This window comes from Physeter macrocephalus, chromosome 4 (genome assembly GCF_002837175.3).
Source record: "Physeter macrocephalus isolate SW-GA chromosome 4, ASM283717v5, whole genome shotgun sequence".
NCBI lineage: Eukaryota > Metazoa > Chordata > Mammalia > Artiodactyla > Physeteridae > Physeter > Physeter macrocephalus.
The window spans coordinates 5,236,001-5,258,151 of record NC_041217.1 but is presented as its reverse complement, the minus strand read 5'-3'; the positions used below and the strand labels follow the sequence as shown (position 1 = coordinate 5,258,151).

Here is a 22,151-nt window from a genome sequence, read left to right as displayed (position 1 = left end):
GAGTAACTATTCCAGGACAGTGATCTATCACTGGTATTCTTGGATTATTTTTGCATCATAATTTATTAGCACATACTAATTGGTAAAGCCCCCTTTCCCCTTGAGATGAGACTTAATCAGATTGCCCACTAAATAATATTAGAAATGAAATATTTTTATTCCATTATCCCTTAGAATCCTGTGATATGCCAGTATTTGAGAATGCCAGAGCCAGAAGTGATGGCACATGGTTTAAGCTCAATGACAGTCTGGACTACGAGTGCCTTGATGGGCATGAGAGCCAAGATGGACACACCACAGGCTCAATAGTGTGTGGTGAAGATGGCTGGTCTGATAAACCTGCATGTTATGGTAAGAACTCCTTTTCAGATGTTATTCTTTTCAAGATGAACATAATTGACAATAATCATCAAAAATGTTTTATTTTTACCAAATTTGACTGATCTAGAGTCATTTTTAAGGCATGATGATTAAAACCAAGATGTCTCTTTCTGCTTTAATGTAAACTGGGTGGAGGGGAAGTTTTGAAGTCCAAAGACTCACTCATTACCAAAATGACAGTGTCTTACAACCTCTTCAACTATTTTGCTCCTGAGTTTCTGCTTTATACCTCCTACCTTGAGTATTAATTTCTGCACGTACTGAGAGGAGCTCTTTATTTTCCCACTGTGCCAAGTCCTGAGGACAGTGACATGAATCTCTTTTATCTTTGCCAGTCAGTTGTATTTTCTCCAGGGCTAGAAACAGGGCTTCAATCTCTGGCCAACCGAGTGGATGTTGAATGTTCCAAGCCAAGGGAACAGTATATGCAAAGCTTTGGCAACAAAACAATATTTGGGAAGTACCAAGGTTAATGGATTCTACTCAAGGTGTGGGAGAATTTTATGAGCTGAGGCTGGATAGGAGGCAAAGGAAAGATTATCCAGGTTACTTCAGGGCATGTTCACATTTGGATTAATTTTATGATTGATGAAAAGTCATAAGGAATTTTAAGGAAAGGAATGATATAATTTTATTTGGAGTCTTGAAAGGTTTTTTGTGTTTTTTTTCAGGAAGCCATGTAGGGTGAGAAAGAGTGGGGATTAGATAAGGTTATGGCTGAAGAGATGCATAGCAGAAGATAGATTTGGGATATATTTTGTTGGCAGAAAACACAGATAATGTCACTAAATGGTGGATGTCGAAAAGAGCAAAAAGTCAAGGGACTCGTGTGCTTGCTCTCCATTGCTTCATAAGCAAGCAGGTAAATTTAAATGACTTTGTCAGGTGCTACTGGCAGGAGAGAGAACACTTTGGGAAGAACACTGCAACTTTTGACTTCAACACATTGTGATTGGGCCGCCATGGACCATAAAAATTGGATATATCCACTACAGAGTTGAATACATGGATGTAGCCAGGAGATACACCTGTGAGATTATCACCGTATATATAATGATTTCACATAGGGAAAGAATGTAGAATGAAAACCGAAGAGAGATCAAGACTGAGTCCTGAAGCATTCCAGCATTTAGGTGCCACACAAAGAGGAATAGATGGCAAAGTAGATAGGAAAAAGGAGAACCCAGGGAATTTAGGGGAAAAACTTAGAAATGAATGTTTCATAGATGTGGAGAGAAGAAAATGTGTAAAGGTAAAGGAAGTATAATAGATCAACTAATGGTGAATCCTGTGGAGTCAGCCTGGATGGGTTCTAATTCCAGTTCTACAGTTTGCTAAGCATGTATCTTAGGGCAACAACCAAGCCTATTTGAAGCTTTGTTCACGCTTCCTAATCTGGGAAATGGATTAGTAATTACAAATGTTCTAATATTTCAAAGGATTTTGGACTAAATTATTCATATAAAGTTCTTGCCATAATGCCTGCCATACAATAAAATCGAGGAAATTGTCATCTAATTACATTATTATGATCGTTAGAGTGGTGAATATTTCTAATTCAGTAGATATGCCCAGTTAGAAGACTGTAAAAATGTGGTAGATTTGACTACATAGAGGCCAACAAAAACTGCAACAGAGATGGTTTTGGATGGAGTAGACAGGGAAAAACCTACATCGAACCTGATGAAAAAAATGATTAGTAAGAAACTTAATACAGCATGTGGACATAACTCTTTCAAAAGATTTGCTTGTGGCAGAGAAGAGGAGGCTCAGGATATATTGCTAGGGGAATTATGCACTGAATAAAGAATTGTTTTAATGGGAAAGATGAGAGTGTATTGAACGCTGAAGAGGATATGCTAGAGAGGGGAGCAGGCAGAGGCTGAACACAGGAAGTTCCCTGTGAAGGAGAAGGGAAAGGAACCAGCGCTGCTGAGAAAATACTGGGCTTTGGTGGCAACAGCTTTACTTCCAACTTCCTATCAGGAGGAAGGAAGGAAAATGGATGTGTAAATCTCATGCTGAAAAGAAGCAGTCGCTGATGGTTTCTATTTTCCTTTGAGGTAGGAGACAAAGTCATGTGAGATTAGGTGGTGCGCAGGGGAAGGAGGAGAAGGAACACTAGGTAGAGTAGAAAAGATTAAAAATAGAGATTTCAGACAGACACACAGAGTGAATTTATAACGGAAATGAGACAGTGTTCTGGGCACAAATTTCACTTTTCAGGCTGTCAACAAACACCTAATATGTCCTAGAAGTAGGCTAAGAGAAAATGGTGAAAGATACAAACAGGGGATCTGCCTTTCAAGACCTTTCACTCCACTATGAAAAAACAACAAATAATTAAGGTAAATAATGAACCAAAAGGTAAAATATTTCTACTATATTTTCCAAATAACTGTATTCGAAGAACAAAAGAATGCAAGTGCTTAGCAAATAGGAGGGGACTGAAGGCTCTAGTTCCTACAGGAAGACATCTATGCAAAGAAAAGTTGGAAACCATTCATTCAGCCTAGAGATAAGGGTCTGTGCAACAGCCGAGGCAGCAATGAAATTGACCTATTTTAAAAATTCTGTATTGACTCTGACTCCAGGGACAGATAGATGACATTGGAAGTGTAGGCAAGGAATGGATTGTAAAGTGCTTGGAGCTTATTCTAAGTAAAAGGGGAGGCTCTTAACATGATCGTGGCTTTCTTAAAGTCACTGACTTTATGTGAAGACAGCATTTGGAAAATAGCCTACAACCGATGTTATTGTTAATGCAGCATTTTTCACAATATGATAAAATAGGGATTTTATATAAGCACAAAATATATAAACATAGACACATACCAATAAAAGTTTTGCTATGTGGAAATTTGGAGTAGAATTTTCGGAAAGGAATCTCAATTGTTCTCATCAAGCGTGACCTTCTCAACTAAGCTACAAAACTCAATATTAACACAAAATGAAAACTATTTTTTGAGTTATTTTTTGTGACATTACTTTTTAAAAATAGTTAACTTACATCTAACTTTATGATTATGTGTTAAGACTTGACTTTCAGATGATATGAATTTTCATTTTGGTAAAATTCTAATTTTCAAATTCCAGTTTTGAATTTTATAAATTAATTAACAAGATAGGAAGATTCCAAATAAGAAAAATGCAATTTTTCATAATTTCTAGCAATGTCACAAATTTCATACATTTTATAAATTTGGGGTTATAATTTTACACATTTTTAATTTGAATCAGAATAATTATAAATATATTAATAGTAAGATCATTTATAGGTACCACAAGAATTGATATTTGTATATCATATACATAATCATGACACCTAGAATATGCCTATCTCTGTGACCTTGAACATGTTCCTCATTTTGTTTCATGTTTCAATTTGATCATGTTTCAGTTTGATTTCCACACTTGTAAAATTAAGGGATTTTTAATGTTCCTGTAACTCAAATACATGAGAAATGTCTCCCTTGTGTGTTCTGGTTTCCCAATTATATTTTTAAAAATACCATTTTTCATTTGTGTGCAATTTAAAAATTGTAGCATTCGTTTTCTTTATCGTGGGAGTATCTTTTTACGTTTTGAGACAGAAAAAGTAACATTAAATTTTATAAATGTCAGTGATAAAATCATATCCAGTTCAAACAATCTGACTTAATAAATAAACTATCAGGACACATACGTTACTGTTCAATACCTTAATATTTCTCCAAGATCCCCATATGAATGGAGAGGGTGTATAAAACCTAATATGTAATGTTTTTCAAGGAAGAGCATTTATGTGCTGCCCCTCTGTATATGCATGCAGTACCCAGCACCTCATTTTAACATGACACATATAATATTTATTTGGCAGTGATTACTTGTATATTCTCACTAAATTATTTGTCTCTTTCTATAGAAAGAGAATGCAGTATTCCACAAATGGGAAACAATTTAGATGCTAACCCCAAGAAAGACAGATATAAATTTGGCGACGTGTTGAAATTCTCCTGCATAAAAGGACGTATTATGGTTGGAGCAGATTCAATTCAGTGCTACCACTTTGGATGGTCCCCTAATCTTCCAACATGTAAAGGTAAATATTTATCTTACAGATGCTAAACAAGAGTTAAAACCTTAGACATCAACCATTTTTTTCCTCTCTTAATTTTCTGTCTTCTTCCAGTGCATCTATAATCTATTGCATTAAGCCAGAGGTATACCCACCAAGGACAAGTGTTGGGTTGTAGATAAAACTGTTTTCCTTATTTAAGAAATTAATCTCCAGTTGCTTCTTGAAATGTGTGGTGGAAGTATCCACAGATATGTATAAGGAACCTGACACTGGCAGGATTTCTTGTTAGTTTTCCTTTTGCCTACAATTCCACCATTAATATTGGACATTTTAGATAATGTGGCACTTACCTTAAGTGTCATCAAGTGTGTCTAAACAATGTTCAGGTAGCTTATAGTCAATTCAATCATATGTATGGCTGGAATAAAAGTTAAAACTTGATCAAATGCTTGTTTCAAAGGATAATATTTTTTCAAAAAGTTTTGATACAATGTTTCCATGGAATAAGAATATTGCTATAATTTACACACCCATATTGATTAATTGGTTTGCATACCTATTTAGGGTATCTAGATTATTGAACATGTTTTCTGGGCTTACATAGACTTCCAATATGTTAGCTCAGGATGAGTAATAGAACTAGGAAACCGACTCTGGTGTAAACACCATTGTTTTTTCATTGTTTAAGAATGCTAAAATAAATTATGTAATAAATAATAAACTAATTGACAAAAAAATCTCTGCATTAGCTGGATTTTTAAGCTGTAAAATAGACCACGTAACCATTATTTACACAGTATGTCTACTGTAGGGCGAGTAAAATCGTGTGCCCCACCTCCTCAACTCCTCAGTGGGGAAGTTAAAGGGACACAGAAAGAAGAATATGGACACAGTGAGGTGGTGGAATATGTTTGCAATCCTGGATTTCTGATGAAGGGCTCTCATAAAATTCAGTGTGTTGATGGACAATGGACAGCTTTGCCCGTGTGTATTGGTAATGTATTAAAAATAGTAATAGTTAAAGGTAAGTCAACACTTTTATTTGTATTCTTATACAAACTTGAATGATAAAGACGAACATATTTTTGTGAAATTTTCCAGAGGAGAAGAGTACCTGTGGAGATATACCGGAACTTGATCACGGCTATGTCAACCGTTCTGCCCCTCTCTATCACCATGGAGACTTGGTAGAGTTCAGTTGCAGAGAAACATTTACAATGATTGGACCCAGATCAGTCACATGTATTAGTGGAAAGTGGACCCAGCCTCCTCAGTGCATTGGTGAGAATGCACTTCTCAAATTGACATTTAACATTTGCAACCATATTGTGGAAATTTAGAGTTATCCTTGAAAATGTCAGCTTAAATTATAATGATTCCCAACATGTGTTGTTTATAATTCAATATGTGTCTGAAGAGGAAAAGTATAAACTAGAAGAGAATTTTATGAATCTTTCTGTCCTGATATTAACATTGTTTATCTTTACAAGTGTGAAGCTAAATCTTACTGATATTCACATGATTAAAATATGAGTACTAGTTACCAGGAAAATACAACTATCTCTGCAGAAATACCATTTTTGTTTTTATATGATACTCTTTCTTTTAGGACCTTTAAAACAAGGAAATATAGCTAAGAAAATACCCATTTCATGCATTCCTTTAGGAATCTTGCCTCTCTCAAAACTTCTAACAATGATGATTTCTCAGTCAGTTTCAAATGCAGCAAAAAGAAGTTAATGTGCTGGAGGGAAGGTGGGCTCAGGCCCTCCCAGTCAGTAGGTAACTCAGTCACAGGAGGCCCTTGGGCTGGGGCCAGGAACCTGCCCTGACTGATGCATTTCACTGTAAGTGAATCACTGTAAGTGATTCACTGTAAGTGAATCATCCTGGGAGAATCTTAGCTATCTTCCTTCACTTTTCCCTTAGATGACTTCTTTCCTGGAGTTTTCCTGGGTCCTGCATTCAGAGAGAGCCCTGGATGCCCAGTCTTATTTATTCATCAGATTTCTAGTCATTAATTATTCCAAGAAGGTAGGGCTTAGGCTCAGGCTCCATGAGAGCAGAGATTCATACCTGTTTGGTTCACTGATATATGGCCAATACCAAAAGACTGGCTGACAGATGGGAGATACTCAATAGGAGTTTATTAAGTTAATCAGTAAATTTCATTGTTTATTACTCCCTACATTTTTACTAAACACAGTCCTGTCCAAGGTATTGCCAGTTCTTCACCAAACCTCATCTTTATCCTCTTCCATCTCCACAAATGACCTCGCCTCATTAACTTTTCATTCTACCTTACACCAAAACATGTGCTTCAATTATTACTCCCCTGATCTCAGAGTTTTCCTTGCAAAGGTTAATCCTCTACTTGTATTCAGTTTAACGTAATCCCTCTCAGCTATAATAGACCTTATTCCAATTTTCTCCTCTCAGTGTTTATTTTGTAACTCTGTCTAGTCTAGCTTTTCATTCTTCTTACTATATTTATTTTCTCCTAATAAATAAGTTTGCTTTCCTTTCAGAAACCAGTCAATCATAGGATGACGACAGCAGCCACCACTGCTCCTTTTGAGTATACATCTTCCTTTGGTTACCATTCCCTGAAGAATACTATCGGCTTTGTCTCCCTCAACACTCTGAACAAATCCTAAAAATAGGGCTGATTCTCAAGCCTCTAGTGTGTTTTGAATTCATCTCCTTATTTCATGTTAATTTTTCAGGGTTGCATTTTCAAATCATTAATTTTCGATAGCCAACTACTTGACTTTTCTTTATTCTGTTATGCTCACTTGACTCTTATCACTAACAAATCATTAACAAATACTGCCAAAGACCTATACTGATATTTTGTCATATTCAAAAAGGACTTCCACCTGCCCTGATTTTTTGAAATAGGTAGCTATATAAAATCTTTTTTATTCCATATTTAACCTTTTATCTGGAGCCAGAAAAAAAATTGTTATTATGGCATTATATTGGATCATAGAATGACCTGGTGTATAATATAGCTTCTCAAAGACTCTACGTGTATATACAGAAAACAGGTTTTAACTTTAAGTACGCACTTTCTTATTCCAAGTATTTGTTATTTTTTGGTGATCATTCAAAAGATCTGCTTAAAAATTAAGATTCTATTAAAAAAAACCTTAGATGTACTTTTCTTATTATGTTTCATTACTTTTCTTGAAAAAATATATATAAATTAGCAACTTGATATTCTATGTCCACACATAATTGTTTTTATTTTAATGTTTTAAAATTGTGAATTAAAAGTAATGCAGAGACGCTTGAGATCTAAAAACAAATGAATGTGAACATTTGCACATCTTTCAAGTTTGGGACCAGATTATTCATGCAATGACTATTCACTATGTAGATCATGCAAAAATGTTCCAATCCAAAATGCAGAATGTCTTTAGGATGGATATTTTCTCTGAAATTTCAAAAACTGGACGCAGGACTCAGGTTCATATATAATAGTTCATTTCATGCAATTTGATCAGTAATAACTTGGTTGGTGGAATTTGTAGGCATAAATTTTAAGTTCATTATATACTGACTTCATAACTATTTATTGTGTTTGTTATTTGGTTCTTAGAATTAGTCTTTTCAAGGGAATGTTTTCATTTTATAGCGACAGCGGAACTTAAGAAGTGTAAATGGTTAAAAATACCTGCAACTGAGGGAAATCCATCAGCTACGACTGAATTTGACCATAACACCAACAAAACTTACAAATGTCGAGGAAAATCAGAGTACAAACACTCAATCTGTATAAATGGAAGATGGGATCCTGAATTAACCTGCAAAGAAAGTAAACTCTTCTTTATAATGTTTTCAAAAATGTATTCTATTTCTTTCTAACTTGTAAAAGTAGTATCTTTGTGTCTTTCAAGGAAATTTAGTTATTTATCATTACAAATAATTTTCAATCTTAAAGGTAATTTAGAAACAAACCAAAACACTGTTTCTAAATATTAATTGTATCGTGTGCATTAGTCAGCTATATGGCACAACACCCAGAACCTTGGTGGCTTTAAATTAACATCTGGGCAGTAGGTGTGCTCATTAGCATGGGAAAACCATTGCTTTCGATTTCTTACATTACACATAAATGTGCTTATGTCTATGCTGAACTATTTTGTATTTATTCATGTATCTATTTATGTATCAATCTATGTATCTCTCTATTTATATATATTTATGTATCTATCAAGTCATCTATTTATCTATTTGTGTATCTATAGCTATCTTAAAAAGTCTTGAATCATATTGACACCACCAATTCCAATTGAATAGGCTCATTTCAGTTTTTTACTTTCACATCTGTATCTCTCTTCTCTAACTGTAGGACACCTTGACTCACTATCCTCAATATTTTTACCAATTTCTACAAGCCTATAATATACAGAAAGTAGCTTCAAACCAATATAAAAACAAATCTACTATCTAGTGTTCAACATCTTATAGTTCTTTCTTATATGCAGTTCTCTATGTAAAAATCATACCACACTAAAGGAGAATAAATTATTTAGAAAAACATAAATATTTGGGAATTAAACAACAAACTTCTAAACAACTGCCATGGCAATATACAATGTGTACTGTATATTATACATGATACATTTATGATTGCTTAGTCCTTGTGAATTAACTTTCTTATAATTATAAAATATTTATTTATAGTTTTTGTAACACACCTTGTCTGCAAGTCTATATTAGCTTATTTAATTATAGTTAATTTATTTAAAACAATTTATTAATTTCATATGATAAAGGAATGCCCAACAAATTTCAAGTAATCAATGTCCTCAAAGCAAATATAAAATTAAAAGAGAACTTGCTACACAACTGCATCTTTAAGGAAACAAGTAATATTTAGAGGCAGTGAAGTACATGTGTTCTTCTACATTTTCTTCTAGAAGCTTTATAGTTTTAATATGTATATTTAAGTATATTATCCATCTGACATTAACATTTAAGTACTGCTTAAAATAGGAGTTGATTTTTTAAGTATTTTTTTAAGCCAATTGTTTTAGCAATATGTGTGGAAAAGACTTTGGAATGAAAATCAATTGACTATGGAAGTGTTGATTTATTTCTGGACTTGCTATTCAGTCCATTTATATATTTGTCTATCTTTATTCCTGCCAAATTGCCTTTGTAACTAGCTTTTTAGTAGACTTGAAGTCTGTGAGGTCTGATATGTAGTCTCCAAGTATGTTCCTCCTACTCAAAATTGTTTTAGTTATTCTGGTCTTTACATTAACGTAGAAATTTCAGGGAAAGCTTATTGATTTTTAGAAAATATTTGTTTGTATATGGAAAGGGATGGCTTTATAATGAGAAATAAATTAGGGAGAATTGACATCTTTACCATACTGAATATTCACATCATAAACATGGTATGTCTCTTTATTTATTTCTGCTTCTATTTTTCCAGTAATGTCTTAAGCGTAAAACACTTATAGTTCTAAAAAATTTTGAAGTTACATGTGAAGTCATCTGATATGTAGTTTGCTTTTTTTGGAAGTTTCCCTTGATGAAGAATTCAATTTCAATAGGGAGTGTGATTTTCACATTTTTGATACTGTCTTTTGTCAAGGTGTGAAAGTTGTATTTTTCAAGAAATGTCTCCAGTTTACCTAATTTATGAAATTGATTGATGTAAAATTCTTTCTAATAGTCACTTAATATTCTATTTTTCTTTTAATTCTACAGTATATTTGGTGATATCACTTCTTTCATTCTTGATAGTTGTTTCTCTCCTTTATTTTGATCTTCTCCCAAGAGTTTTGTTTTTCAATATCATTATTTTCAAATAACCAATTTTAACACTCTTAATTTTCTCCATTTCCTCTCTTCTCTAATTTTTAGCTTTGTTAATTTTCTCTGTTTTCTCTTTTCTATTCATCTTTCTCAATTTTCTCTCTTTTGTGGACTTAATTCTCCTTCCTTATAATTTCTTGATTTTAATTTTACTCTCTCATTTCTTAAGATAGAAAATTAAAACATTGATTTAAGCCATCCTACTTTCTAAATGTAAACCTGTAAAACTACCTTTTTCCCTTCTAAGTGCTGCTTTAGCTGCGTCTCAAAAAATTATAAATATATCCCATTTACTTTCATTTAGTTCTCTGTGGAATATTTTCTAATATTCCTAATGACTTCTTCTTTGATGTGACAGTTGTTTAGAAGTTTGTTGTTTAATTCCCAAATATTTATGTTTTTCTAAATAATTTATTCCCCATTTAAGAGCTTTATTGTGGTATGATTTTTATATAGAGAGCTGAATATATTTAATGTATACAGTTGATGAGTATCATGGGTGTTTACATAGATAATTTATTCTTATTGATTTCTAATCTAATTCAATTGTCACAGAACACACAGTAATTTTTCAATATTTTGAAATTTGTTGTTTCTTTATTGCACAGCATATTGCCTATCATTGTGGTATTTCCTTTTTCATATAAAGCATATGTATAATCTAGTTGCTAGATCAGGTTAAAGTGGTTCCTAGTGTTCTAAAAATTTATCTATGTCTTAAAATGTTTTTTTCTAGTTCTATCAGTCAGAGTAAGAAGGCTATCAGTATTGTTAACTAGGATTATGGATTTGTCTATTTCTTCTTTTAGCTCTGTCCATCTTTGCTTCATTTATTTGATATAGTTTTAGATACATTATACATTTATGATTGCTTAGTCCTTGTGAATTAACTTTTTTATAATTATACAATATTTCTTTATAGCTCTTGAAATACACCTTGCCTGGAAGTCTATATTAGCTTATTTAAATATAGTTAATTAATTTAAAACAATTTATTACTTTCATATGATAAAGGAATTCCCAACAAATTTCAAGTAATCAATGTCCTCATTATTCTCTCTAAAGTAAAAGCAAATATAAAATTAAAAGAGAGCTAGCTACACATCTTATTCACGCATGTCACAAATCCCTAAACTAAAAAACCCCATTTTCGGTGGTTTACTAACAGAAAATACGTTAAATTAAGTAAAATGAAAAGGAAAACAGTACACTTTGAAATCTGTGGGATACAGCAAAAACAAAGATATTTGTAGTTTAAAGCATGCATTACAAAACAAGGAACAAACTTAAAGTAATAAGAAGTACAATCTAGAACCTAAAAAAGAACATACACCCAAAGAACATAGAAGGAAAGAATAATTAAAATTAAAATATAAATTATTATAATAAGCTAAAAAATCATAAATAGCTGATTTACTGAATATTAATTCAGTTTATAGGGAAATGTAGTGGATAGACCAACTTCTGCAAGACTTATTAAGAAGTACAGATGAATATTATTAGGACAAAAGTGGTTAAACATCAGACACAAAAGAAAATAAATTCTTGAAAATACATTGAAAAAAATGTCAAGATAGTTAAAACAGAAATAAGAATAATATTTTGGATGAAATATAAAATACTTCTATTGATGTAGAGCAAAATAGAAAATCTGATGATATTAGTAAGCATGAATGAAGTGTATTTAGTCAAATATTTCCCTGAATTTAATACAAAATATTGGACAATTGAAAGGATTTACAAGACTTTCCAGTATATACTTGCATACGGCTTCTAATGAAATAAAAATGCAGTATGGCAGGAGAAAACAAAATCAAGGAGTCACAGAGAGGTCCAAAATCTTCCAGGTGTAGTCATGCAGAGTCTTCCCTCAGTTGAGCAGGACAGGCTTTGTCTTCAAATTATGAACTGCCAATATATATCTGAGGTATCTCAATTTTATGGGACTCAGACACAGTTTACACAGGAGTCTTTTATACCCTGCTGGTCACGTAACTAAAGCCAGGTTGTCTAATCCATTAAACCAGGTGTATTTCATCAATCTATATATCTCTTAACAGCACAGGAAAGCTAGTAAATTGTACCTCCAGAAGAGTTCTGAACTGTAAACAGTATACTATAAATCCCAGTGAACATATCTAATTCTTACCTTGGCCAAGACTCTGAAACAAATTAATTGACCATTAACTAAGGGTAATTTTTCCTCTGGCTAATCTGCTTCCACTGGGAGAAAATCTTGTGAGGGTTTTAAGCCGATTCCAATACATCTGATCACCAATATCTGTAAAAAAAAAATGTCCTGATATCAGTTTTTACTTAGTGCCTGTAATTGAGTGAGCAATTCACTTAGAAATCCTAAAGGTTAGAAGTAATTAAAATCGATTTTACGTAAATTATGCAAGATTGACCATAGAAAGAACAGAAGGAAGAACCTGCAAGGAAGACCATGACACTGTAAACCAAGTGTGATATATTAAAGTGCTAAACAAGCTTAAGAGTATACTTGAGTCTAATATTGTTTAATCATTTATGATATATTATTAGAGCTTTCTATTTATTGAAAATTATTCCTTTAATATTTTTAACTTATGGTTTTTAATCAAGAAATCTAATTTTAATATTTTCAGAAGCACAAATACAGTCATGCCCACCCCCACCTCAGATTCCCAATACTCGAGATATGACAACTACAGTGACATATCAGGATGGAGAAAAAATATCTATTCTTTGTCAAGAAAATTATCTAATTCAAGATGCAGAAGAACTTGTGTGCAAGGATGGGAGATGGCAGTCAATCCCACGCTGTATTGGTCAGTAGTGCATAATTTGCTTTATAACATTCTTTTAAATAAGATTAATACTCCTCTAAGCTTTGTATGGATCAGCAAAGTCAAGGTCTCTCTATTCCACTTTATCTTGAAACGGTAAATCACAATTAAGTATATAAATTAATGAACATTCTTTCACTTCTAGTGTGAAGTAAATACAGACAAAATCTTTGGCCTACTATGTAAATACCAGGTAAAATTTATGTTTATGCATATTTTATTCCTAATAATCAAAAGGACAAGAATGAAGGGGCAGTTGGGCTGCCCAGCCTGGGAGTCACAGACTTGGAAGATAAGCCCCTAGCATGTCTGACTTAGAAGTCCAGGGTAGCTTGTGTACAGGAAAGACAGAGGGCTGTCGGAAACAGAGATTCTGTTCTTAAAAGGCACACAAAAATTCTCACTTGCTCCATGTCCCAGTGCAGAGGCAGTGATTAGAAAGAAGTCTGGGTTAGACTGACTTGCTGATCTTTGTGAACCTCCCAGAGAGGCAGGAGGCAACTGGGGACATGGATGCTAGTGCCAGCCATTATAAGAGACAAGTGCCACTTTGGAGTTCTCCCTATAGCTTATTAGCACCAGAAGCTTACCAACCCACGACAGCACCAACCCCAGGTGCCACCAGGCCCCACAGCTCCTACAATGGGACCTGGCCCTGTTCCTGGGTGGGACAGCCCCAGCCTAGATACCCTTGGGTCCTGCAGCCAGCTGCCCCAGGACTTCATCCTGCCCACCAGTGGCTGACAGCCTCTGCATGAGGCAGAGTCTGGTAGCCAACCAGGTGGGGGGCCAGCCCCACTTACCAGTGCACACACAGTAATTGGCCTTGCTACCACAGATGGGCACCCTTATAGCATACAGATCTGGTGTATAGATCCTACAGAGGGGAGCATGCTGCTGGGTCCCATAGACTTTTCCTACATAAGGTCCCTCCTCCAAGATCAGGAACATGCTTCACACATATAAATAAACACAATTAGGCAAAATGAGGAGACAGAGAAGTACATTCCAAATGAAGGAGCAAGACAAAATCTCAGAAAAAACTCTAAACAAAGTGAAGATAAGCAGTATGCCCAATAGAGTTCAAGGTAATGACCATAACAATGCTCAGTGAACTCTGGAGAAGAATGGATGAAAACAGTGAGAATTTTAAGAAAAAGGAAGAAAAGAGGGCTTCCCTGGTGGCGCAGTGGTTGAGAGTCCGCCTGCCGATGCAGGGGACACGGGTTCGTGCCCCGGTCTGGGAAGATCCCACATGCCGCGGAGCGGCTGGGCCCGTGAGCCATGGCCGCTGAGCCTGCACGTCTGGAGCCTGTGCTCCACAAAGGGAGAGGCCACAGCAGTGAGAGGCCCGCGTACCGCAAAAAAAAAAAAAAAAAAAAAAAAAAGAAAAAGGAAGAAAATATCAGCAAGAACTAAACAGAACTGAAGAATACAGCAGCTGAAATGAAAAATTACACCAGAGGAAGTCAACAGCAGATTAGAAGATTCAGAGGAATGGATCAGTGATCTGCAAGACAGGGTAGTGGAAACCACCCACACAGCACAGGAAAGAGAAAAAAATTTAAAAAAAATGAGGATAGCTTAAGAGACATCTGCAACAACATCAAGTATAGTAATATTCTCATTATAGGGATACCAAATAAATAGAGACAGAAAGAAACAGAGAACGTATTTGAAGAAATAATAACTGAAACATTCTAACAAGACTTCCAGGTCTGGAAATCAGAAAGTCCCAAACAACATCTACGCAAAGAGGACCACACCAACACATTATCATTTAAATGGCAAAAATTAAAAATAAAGAGAGAATCTTAAAAGTAGTAAGAGAAAAGCCATTAGGTACATACAAGAGGACTCCTCTACGACTATTAGCAGATTTTTCTGAAGAAACGTTGCATGCCACAAGGGAGTGGCACAACATATACAAAGTGATCAAAGGAAAGAACTTACAACCAAGACGACTGTATCCAGCAAGGCTATCAAAGGATGAATCAACAGTTTTACAGATAAGCAAATGATAAAAGAGTTGAGCAGCACTAAAATGACTTTACAAGAAATGTTAAAGGGACTTTCTAAGAGGAAAAGTAAAGACCACAACTAGAAATAAGAAAATTACAAAAATCTTAATGGTAAAAGCAAAACATACAGTAAATGTAGTAGGTGCTAGTAAGAAGGTTAAAAGACAAAAAGAGTAAAGATCCTCTGTATCCACAATAAGTAGTTAATAGAAACACAAAACAAAAGGATGTAAAATATGAGGTGGGGAATAGAAATGCAGGGTTGTTAGAATGTGTCTGAACTTAAGAGACTATCAACTTATAACCACATATGAATATAGGTTGTTATATATGAATCTAATAGTAACAACAAAACAGAAAATCTATAATACATCCACACACACAAAAGAAAGTAATCCAAACGTAACACTAGAGATAGTCATTAAATCACAAAGGAAGAGAGAACAGAAGAAAGGAACAAAAAAGAATTACAAACACAACCAAAAAACAATTAACAAAATGGCAATAGGTACTTACCTATCTATAATTACTTTAAATATAAATGAACCAAAATGCTCCAATCAAAAGACACAGAGTGGCTGAATTGATTTTAAAAAAAACCAAAATGACACATATATATGCTGCCTATAATCACTCACTTCAGATCTAAAGAAACACTCAGACAAAGTGAGGGAATGGAAAAAAGCATTTCATGAAAATAGAAATAAACACAAATCTGGGGTAGCAAAATTTATATCAGACAAAATAGACTTTAAAACAGAAACTGAAACAAGAGATAAAGAAGACATTATATAGTGAGAAAGGGACCAATCCAACAAGATTATGCAACAGGTTTAAATATATATGCACCCCAAATAGAAGCACCTAAGTAGATAAAGAAAATACTAACAAACAAATACGGAGAAATAGACAGTAACAAAACAATAGTAGAGGACTTCAACTTCCCACTTACATTAAAGGACAGGTCATCCAGACAGAAAATTAAGTTTAAATCCAGTGAAGAAACATTGGACTTAAACGATAGGTTGGATGGACTTACTAAACATACATAGAACATTCCATCCAAAACCATCAGATACACGTTCTTTTCAAGTGCACATGGAACATTCTCCAGGATACATTACATCTTGGCCACAAAAGAAAGTTAAGAACATTGAAATCATAGCCAGCATCTTTTCTGACCACAAATGTATGAGACTAGACTTCAACTACAGGAAAAAAAAACCCAAAACTTCCCAAAGTGTAAACAGTTAGAGGTTAAAGAATATGCTACAAAACAACCAAGGGGTCACAGAAAAAATCAAAGAGGATATTAAGAAAAATACTTGGAGACAAATGAAAATGGAAAAACAATGGTCCAACATCTATGGGACTCAGCAAAAGCAATTCTAAGAGGGAAGTTTATAGTGATACAGGCCTACCTCAGGAAAGAAGAAAAATCCCAAGGAAATAATCTAACTTAGACCTAAAGGAACTCGAAAACGAAGAGTAAACAGAACCCAAAGTTAGTAGAAGGAAAGAAATAATAAATACAGAGGAGAAATGAATGAAATAGAGACTTAAAAAAACAATAGAAAATATCAATGAGACTAAGAGCTAGTCATTTGAAAAGATAAACACAATTGATAAACCTTTAGAAAGACGCATCATGAAAAAGAGATGAGAGTCTGACTCAATAAAACCAGAAATGAAAGAGGAGAAGCTACAACTGATACCACAGAAATATAAAGAACCATAAGAGATTACTATGAACAATTACACACCAATAAAATGCGTGACCAAGAAGAAATTGATAAATTCCATTTAATGAACAATTTCTCAAATATAAATCAGGAGAAATATAGAAAATATGAACAGACTGATTACCAATATTAAAATTGAATCAGTAATTTTAAAACCCAAGAAACAAAAATCCAGGACCAGACAGATTCAGAGGTGAATTCTACCATTTACAAAAGAGTTAACACCTATTCTTCTCAAAATATTCCAAAAAAAATTGAAGAGGAAGAACACTTCTGAACTTCTTCTGCAAGTTCAGCATCACCCTGAGGCCAAAAACAAAGATGGTGCAAAAAAAGAAAGTTACAGGCCAATATCACTGATGAACTTAGGTGTAAAAATCTTCAATCAAATATTAGCCAACCAAATTCAACAATACGTTAAAATGATCATACACCATGATCAAGTGGGACTTTTCAGAGGGATTCAAGTATGTTTCCATATCTGCAAATCAATGTGATATACATCAACAAATTGAAGAATAAAAATGATATATTTATCTCAATAGATGCAGAAAAAGCTCTTGACAAAATTTAATATCTATTTATGTTAAATCTCTCAGTGAAGTGGGTAGAGGGGAAACATACCTAAGCATAATAAAGTCCATATATGACAAACGTCCAGCCAATGTCATACTCAATGGTGAAAAGCTGAAAGCATTTCCTCTAAACCAGGCACAAGACAAGGACGCCCACTCTCTCCACTTTTACTCAACATAGTATTGGAAGTCCTAGACACAGCAATCAAACAAGAAAAGAAATAAAAGGAATTCAAATTAGAAAGGAAGAAGTAAAACTATCACTATCTGTAGATAACATGATACTATACATAGAAAAACACCACCAAAAACTATTAGAACTAATAAATGAATTCGTTAAAGTTGCAGGATAGAAAATTAATAGACAGAAATATGTTGCATTTCTATGTCCGAACAACAAAGGTTTAGAGGGAGAAATCAAGAAAGCAATCCCATTTACAATTGCATCAAAAAGAATAAAACAGCTAGGAATAAATCTAACCAAGGAGGTAAAAGACTTGTACTCTGAAAACTATAAGAAATTGATGAAATAAATTGAAGATGACAAAACAAATGGAAAGATATCTTGTTCACGAATTGGAAGAATTTATATTGTTAAAATGACCATGCTACTGAAAGCAATCTACAGATTCAATGCAATCCCTATTAAATTACCAATGGCATTTTTCACAGAATTAGAAAAAAAATTTGTAAGGAAACACAAAAGACCACAAATAGCCAAAGCAATCTTGAGAAAGAAAAATGGAGCTGGAGAAATCAGGCTCCCTGACTTCAGACTATACTACAAAGCTAGAGTAATCAAAGTAGAATGGCATTGACACAAAAACAGACACATAGATTTATAGAACAGATTAGAGAGCCCAGTAATATACCCATATTTACATGGTCAATTAATCTGTAACAAAGGAGGCAAGAACATCATGGGGAAATGATTGCCTCTGTAAATGGTGTTGGAGAAAGAGGAAAGATACATGCAAAAGAAGCAAGCTGGACTACTTTCTCACACAATATACAAAAATAAAATGAAAATGAATTAAAGACTTAATTGTAACTCTTGAATCCATAAAACTTCTAGAAGAAAACAAAGGCATTATGCTCTCTGACATCAGTTTTAGCAATATTTTGGGTTTTTTTGGTTTTTTGGGGATATGTCTCCTCAGGCAAGGGAAACAAAAGCAAAAATAAGCAAACGGCACTATATAAAATGAGAAAGCTTTTCCACAGCAAAGAAAACGATCAATAAAATGAAAAAGGCAGCCTACTGAATGTGAGAAGATATTTGCAAAGGATATATCCATTAAGGGGTTAATATTCAAACTATACAAAGAATTAATGCAACCAACGTCAGAAAAACAAATAACTCAACTAGAAAATGGGCAGAGGAACTGAATAGACATTTTTTCCAAAGAAGACATACAGATGGCCAACAGACACATGAAGAGAGGCTCAACATCATTAAGTCGGGCAAATGTATGTCACAACCACAGTGAAATGTCCCTTCACACCTGTCTTAATGGCTGTCATCAAAAAGACAATATCGAGTGTTGGCGAAGATGTGGAGAATAGGAAATCTTTGTGCACTGTTGGTGCGATTGTAGATTGGTGCAGCCAGTACGGAAAAGAGTATGGAGTTTCCTTAAAAAACTAAAAATAGAACTGCCATATGATCTGGCAATTCCACTTCTGGGTATTTATTCAAAGGAACCAGGAACATTTGAAAAGATATATGCACTCCAATGTTCATTGCAGCATTACTTACAATAGCCAAGGTTTGGAATCAATCTAAGTGTCCATTGATAGAGGAGTGGATTAAGAAGACGTTTTATATATACACACAAAATGAACTATTACTAAGCCATAAAAATTACACATTTCCATTTGCCACAACATGGATGGATCTAGGGTGTATTATGGTTAAGTAAAATAACTCAGATAGAAAAAGACAAATGCCACATGATCTCACATATCCGTAGACTCTAAAGAAGCCAGGGGGATGTGTATTCAGCATAAGGAATATGGTCAATGATATTATAATAACGTTGTATAGGGACAGATTGCTATTAGACATCCTGCTGGTCATTTCATAATATATGTAAAAGTCAAATCATTATGTAGTAGACCTGAAACTAACACAATATTTTTTTTAATTTATTTTTTTCACATCTTTATTGGAGTATAAATGCTTTACAATGTTGTGCTAGTTTCTACCATACAACAAAGTGAATCAGCCACATGTATACACGCATCCACATATCCCCTCCCTCCCAAGCCTTCCTCCCATCCTCCCTATGCCACCCCTCTAAGTTGTCACAAAACACCGAGCTGATCTCCCTGTGCTATGCAGCAGCTTCCCACTAGCTATCTATTTTACATTTGGTAGTGTATATATGTCAATGCTACTCTCTCACTTCATCTCAACCTCCCACCACCCCCACGCTCTCAAGTCCATTCTCTACTTGTGAGTCCTTGTTCCTGCCCTGCCACTAGGTTCATCAGTACCACTTCTTTAAATTACATATATATACGTTAACATACGGTATTTGTTTTTCTCTTTCTGACCTACATCACTCTGTATGACAGATTCTTGGGCCATCCACCTCACTACAAATAATTCAATTTCGTTCTTCTTCAGTCTGAGTAATAATCCATTGTATATATGTGTCACATCTTCTTTATCCATTCATCTGTTGATGGATATTTAGGTTGGTTCCATGTCCTGGGTTTTGTAAATAGTGCTGCAATGAACATTGTGGTACACGTACCTCTTAGAATTATGGTTTTCTCAGGGTATATGCCAAGTAGTGGGTTATATGGTAGTTCTATTTTTAGCTATTTAAGGAACCTCCATACTGTTTTCCATAGTGGCTGTATCAATTTACATTCCCACCAACAGTGCAGAAGGGTTCCCTTTTCTCCACACCCTCTCCAGCATTTACTGTTTTTTTTGTTTTGTTTTAAATTTATTAATTTTATTTATTTATTTTTGGCTGCATTGGGTCTTCGTTGCTGTGTGCAGGCTTTCGCTAGTTGCAGCTAGTGGGGGCTACTCTTCATTGCAGTGTGCGGGCTTCTCATTGCATCTTCGTTGCTGTGTGCAGGCTTTCGCTAGTTGCAGCTAGTGGGGGCTACTCTTCATTGCAGTGTGCAGGCTTCTCATTGCAGTGGCTTCTCTTGTTGTGGAACACTGGCTCTAGGCACGCGGGCTTCAGTAGTTGTAGCTCATGGGCTCTAGAGCACAGGCTCAGCAGTTGTGTCACACAGACTTAGTTGCTCCACGGCATGTGGGATCCTCCCGGACCAGGGATTGAACCCGTGTCCCCTGCATTGGCAGGCAGATTCCTAACCACCGTGCCACCAAGGAAGACCCTTATTGTTTCTAGGTTTTTTGATGATGGCCATTCTGACCGGTGTGAGGTCACACCTCACCATGGTTTTGATTTGCATCTCTCCAACGATTAGTAATATTGAGTATCTTTTCATGTATTTGTTGGCCATCTGCATGTCTTCTATAGAGAAATGTCTATTTAGGTCTTCTGCCCATTTTTGGACTGGGTGGTTTGTTTTTGTGATACTGAGCTGCATGGGCTGTTTGTATATTTTGGAGTTCAACCCCTTGTCAGTTGCTTCATTTGCAAATATCTTCTCGAATTCTGAGGGTTGTCTCCTTGTCTTGTTTATGGTTTCCTTTGCTATGCAAAACTTTCTAAGTTTCCTTAGGTCCCGTTTGTTTATTTTTGCTTTTATTTCCCTTACTCTAGGAGGTGGGTCAAAAAGGATCTTGCTGTGATTTATGTCATAGAGTGCTCTGCCTATGTCTTCCTCTAAGAGTTTTATAGTGTCTGGCTTTACATTTAGGTCCTTAAAATATTTTGAGTTTATTTTTGTGTATGGCATTAGGATGTGTTCTAATTTAATTCTTTTACATGCAGCTGTCCATTTTCCCCAGCACCATTTAGTGAACAGGCCGTCTTTTCTCCATTTTTTATTCTTGTCTCCTTTGTCAAAGATAAGGTGACCATATGTGCATGGGTTTATCTCTGGACTTTCTGTCCTGTTCCATTGATCTATATTTATGTTTTTGTGCCACTACCATACCATCTTGATTACTGTAGATTTGTAGTATAGTCTGAAGTCAGGGAGCCTGATTTCTCCAGCTCCGTTTCTCTTTCCTAAGACTGCTTTGGCCACTCGGGGTCTTTTGTGTTCCCATACAAATTGTAAAATCTCTTCCATTAGTTCTGTGAAAAATGCCATGGGTAATTTGATAGGGATTGCACTGAACCTGCAGATTGCTTTGAGTAATATAGTCATTTTCACAATATTGATTCTTCCAATCCAGGAGCATGGTATATCTTTCCATCTGTTTATGTTATCTTTGATTTCTTTCATCAGTGTTTTATAGTTTTCTGAGTACAGGTCTTTTGCCTCCTTAGGTAGGTTTATTTCTAGATATATTATTCTTCTTGTTGCAATGGTAAATGGGATTGTTTCCTTACTTTCACTTTCTGATCTTTCGTTGATAGTGTATAGGAAGGTCAGAGATTTCTGTGCATTCGTTTTGTATCCTGAAACCTTACCAAATTCATTGATTAGCTCTAGTAGTTTTCTGGTGGCATCTTTAGGATTCTCTACCTGTAGTATCATGTCATCTGCAAACAGTGACAGTTTTACTTCTTTTCCAATTTGTATTCCTTTTATTTCTTTTTCTT

The 22,151-nt window shown here is 34.8% G+C and overlaps 1 protein-coding gene across 4 annotated transcripts in view; it reads left to right on the top strand.

Annotated features, from left to right (window-relative positions):
• The window catches only part of LOC102991067 (complement factor H-like), a 141,097-nt gene that overhangs the window by 77,429 nt on the left and 41,517 nt on the right, over positions 1-22,151 (top strand). For all 4 annotated transcript variants that reach the window (XM_028488298.1, XM_028488295.1, XM_024130719.2 and 1 more), the window contains 6 exons: positions 175-351; positions 4,286-4,462; positions 5,253-5,435; positions 5,543-5,722; positions 8,082-8,261; positions 12,904-13,086. In XM_028488298.1, coding sequence (XP_028344099.1) covers positions 175-351; positions 4,286-4,462; positions 5,253-5,435; positions 5,543-5,722; positions 8,082-8,261; positions 12,904-13,086 — 1,080 coding nt within the window. The remainder of the gene's footprint in view (positions 1-174; positions 352-4,285; positions 4,463-5,252; positions 5,436-5,542; positions 5,723-8,081; positions 8,262-12,903; positions 13,087-22,151) is intronic.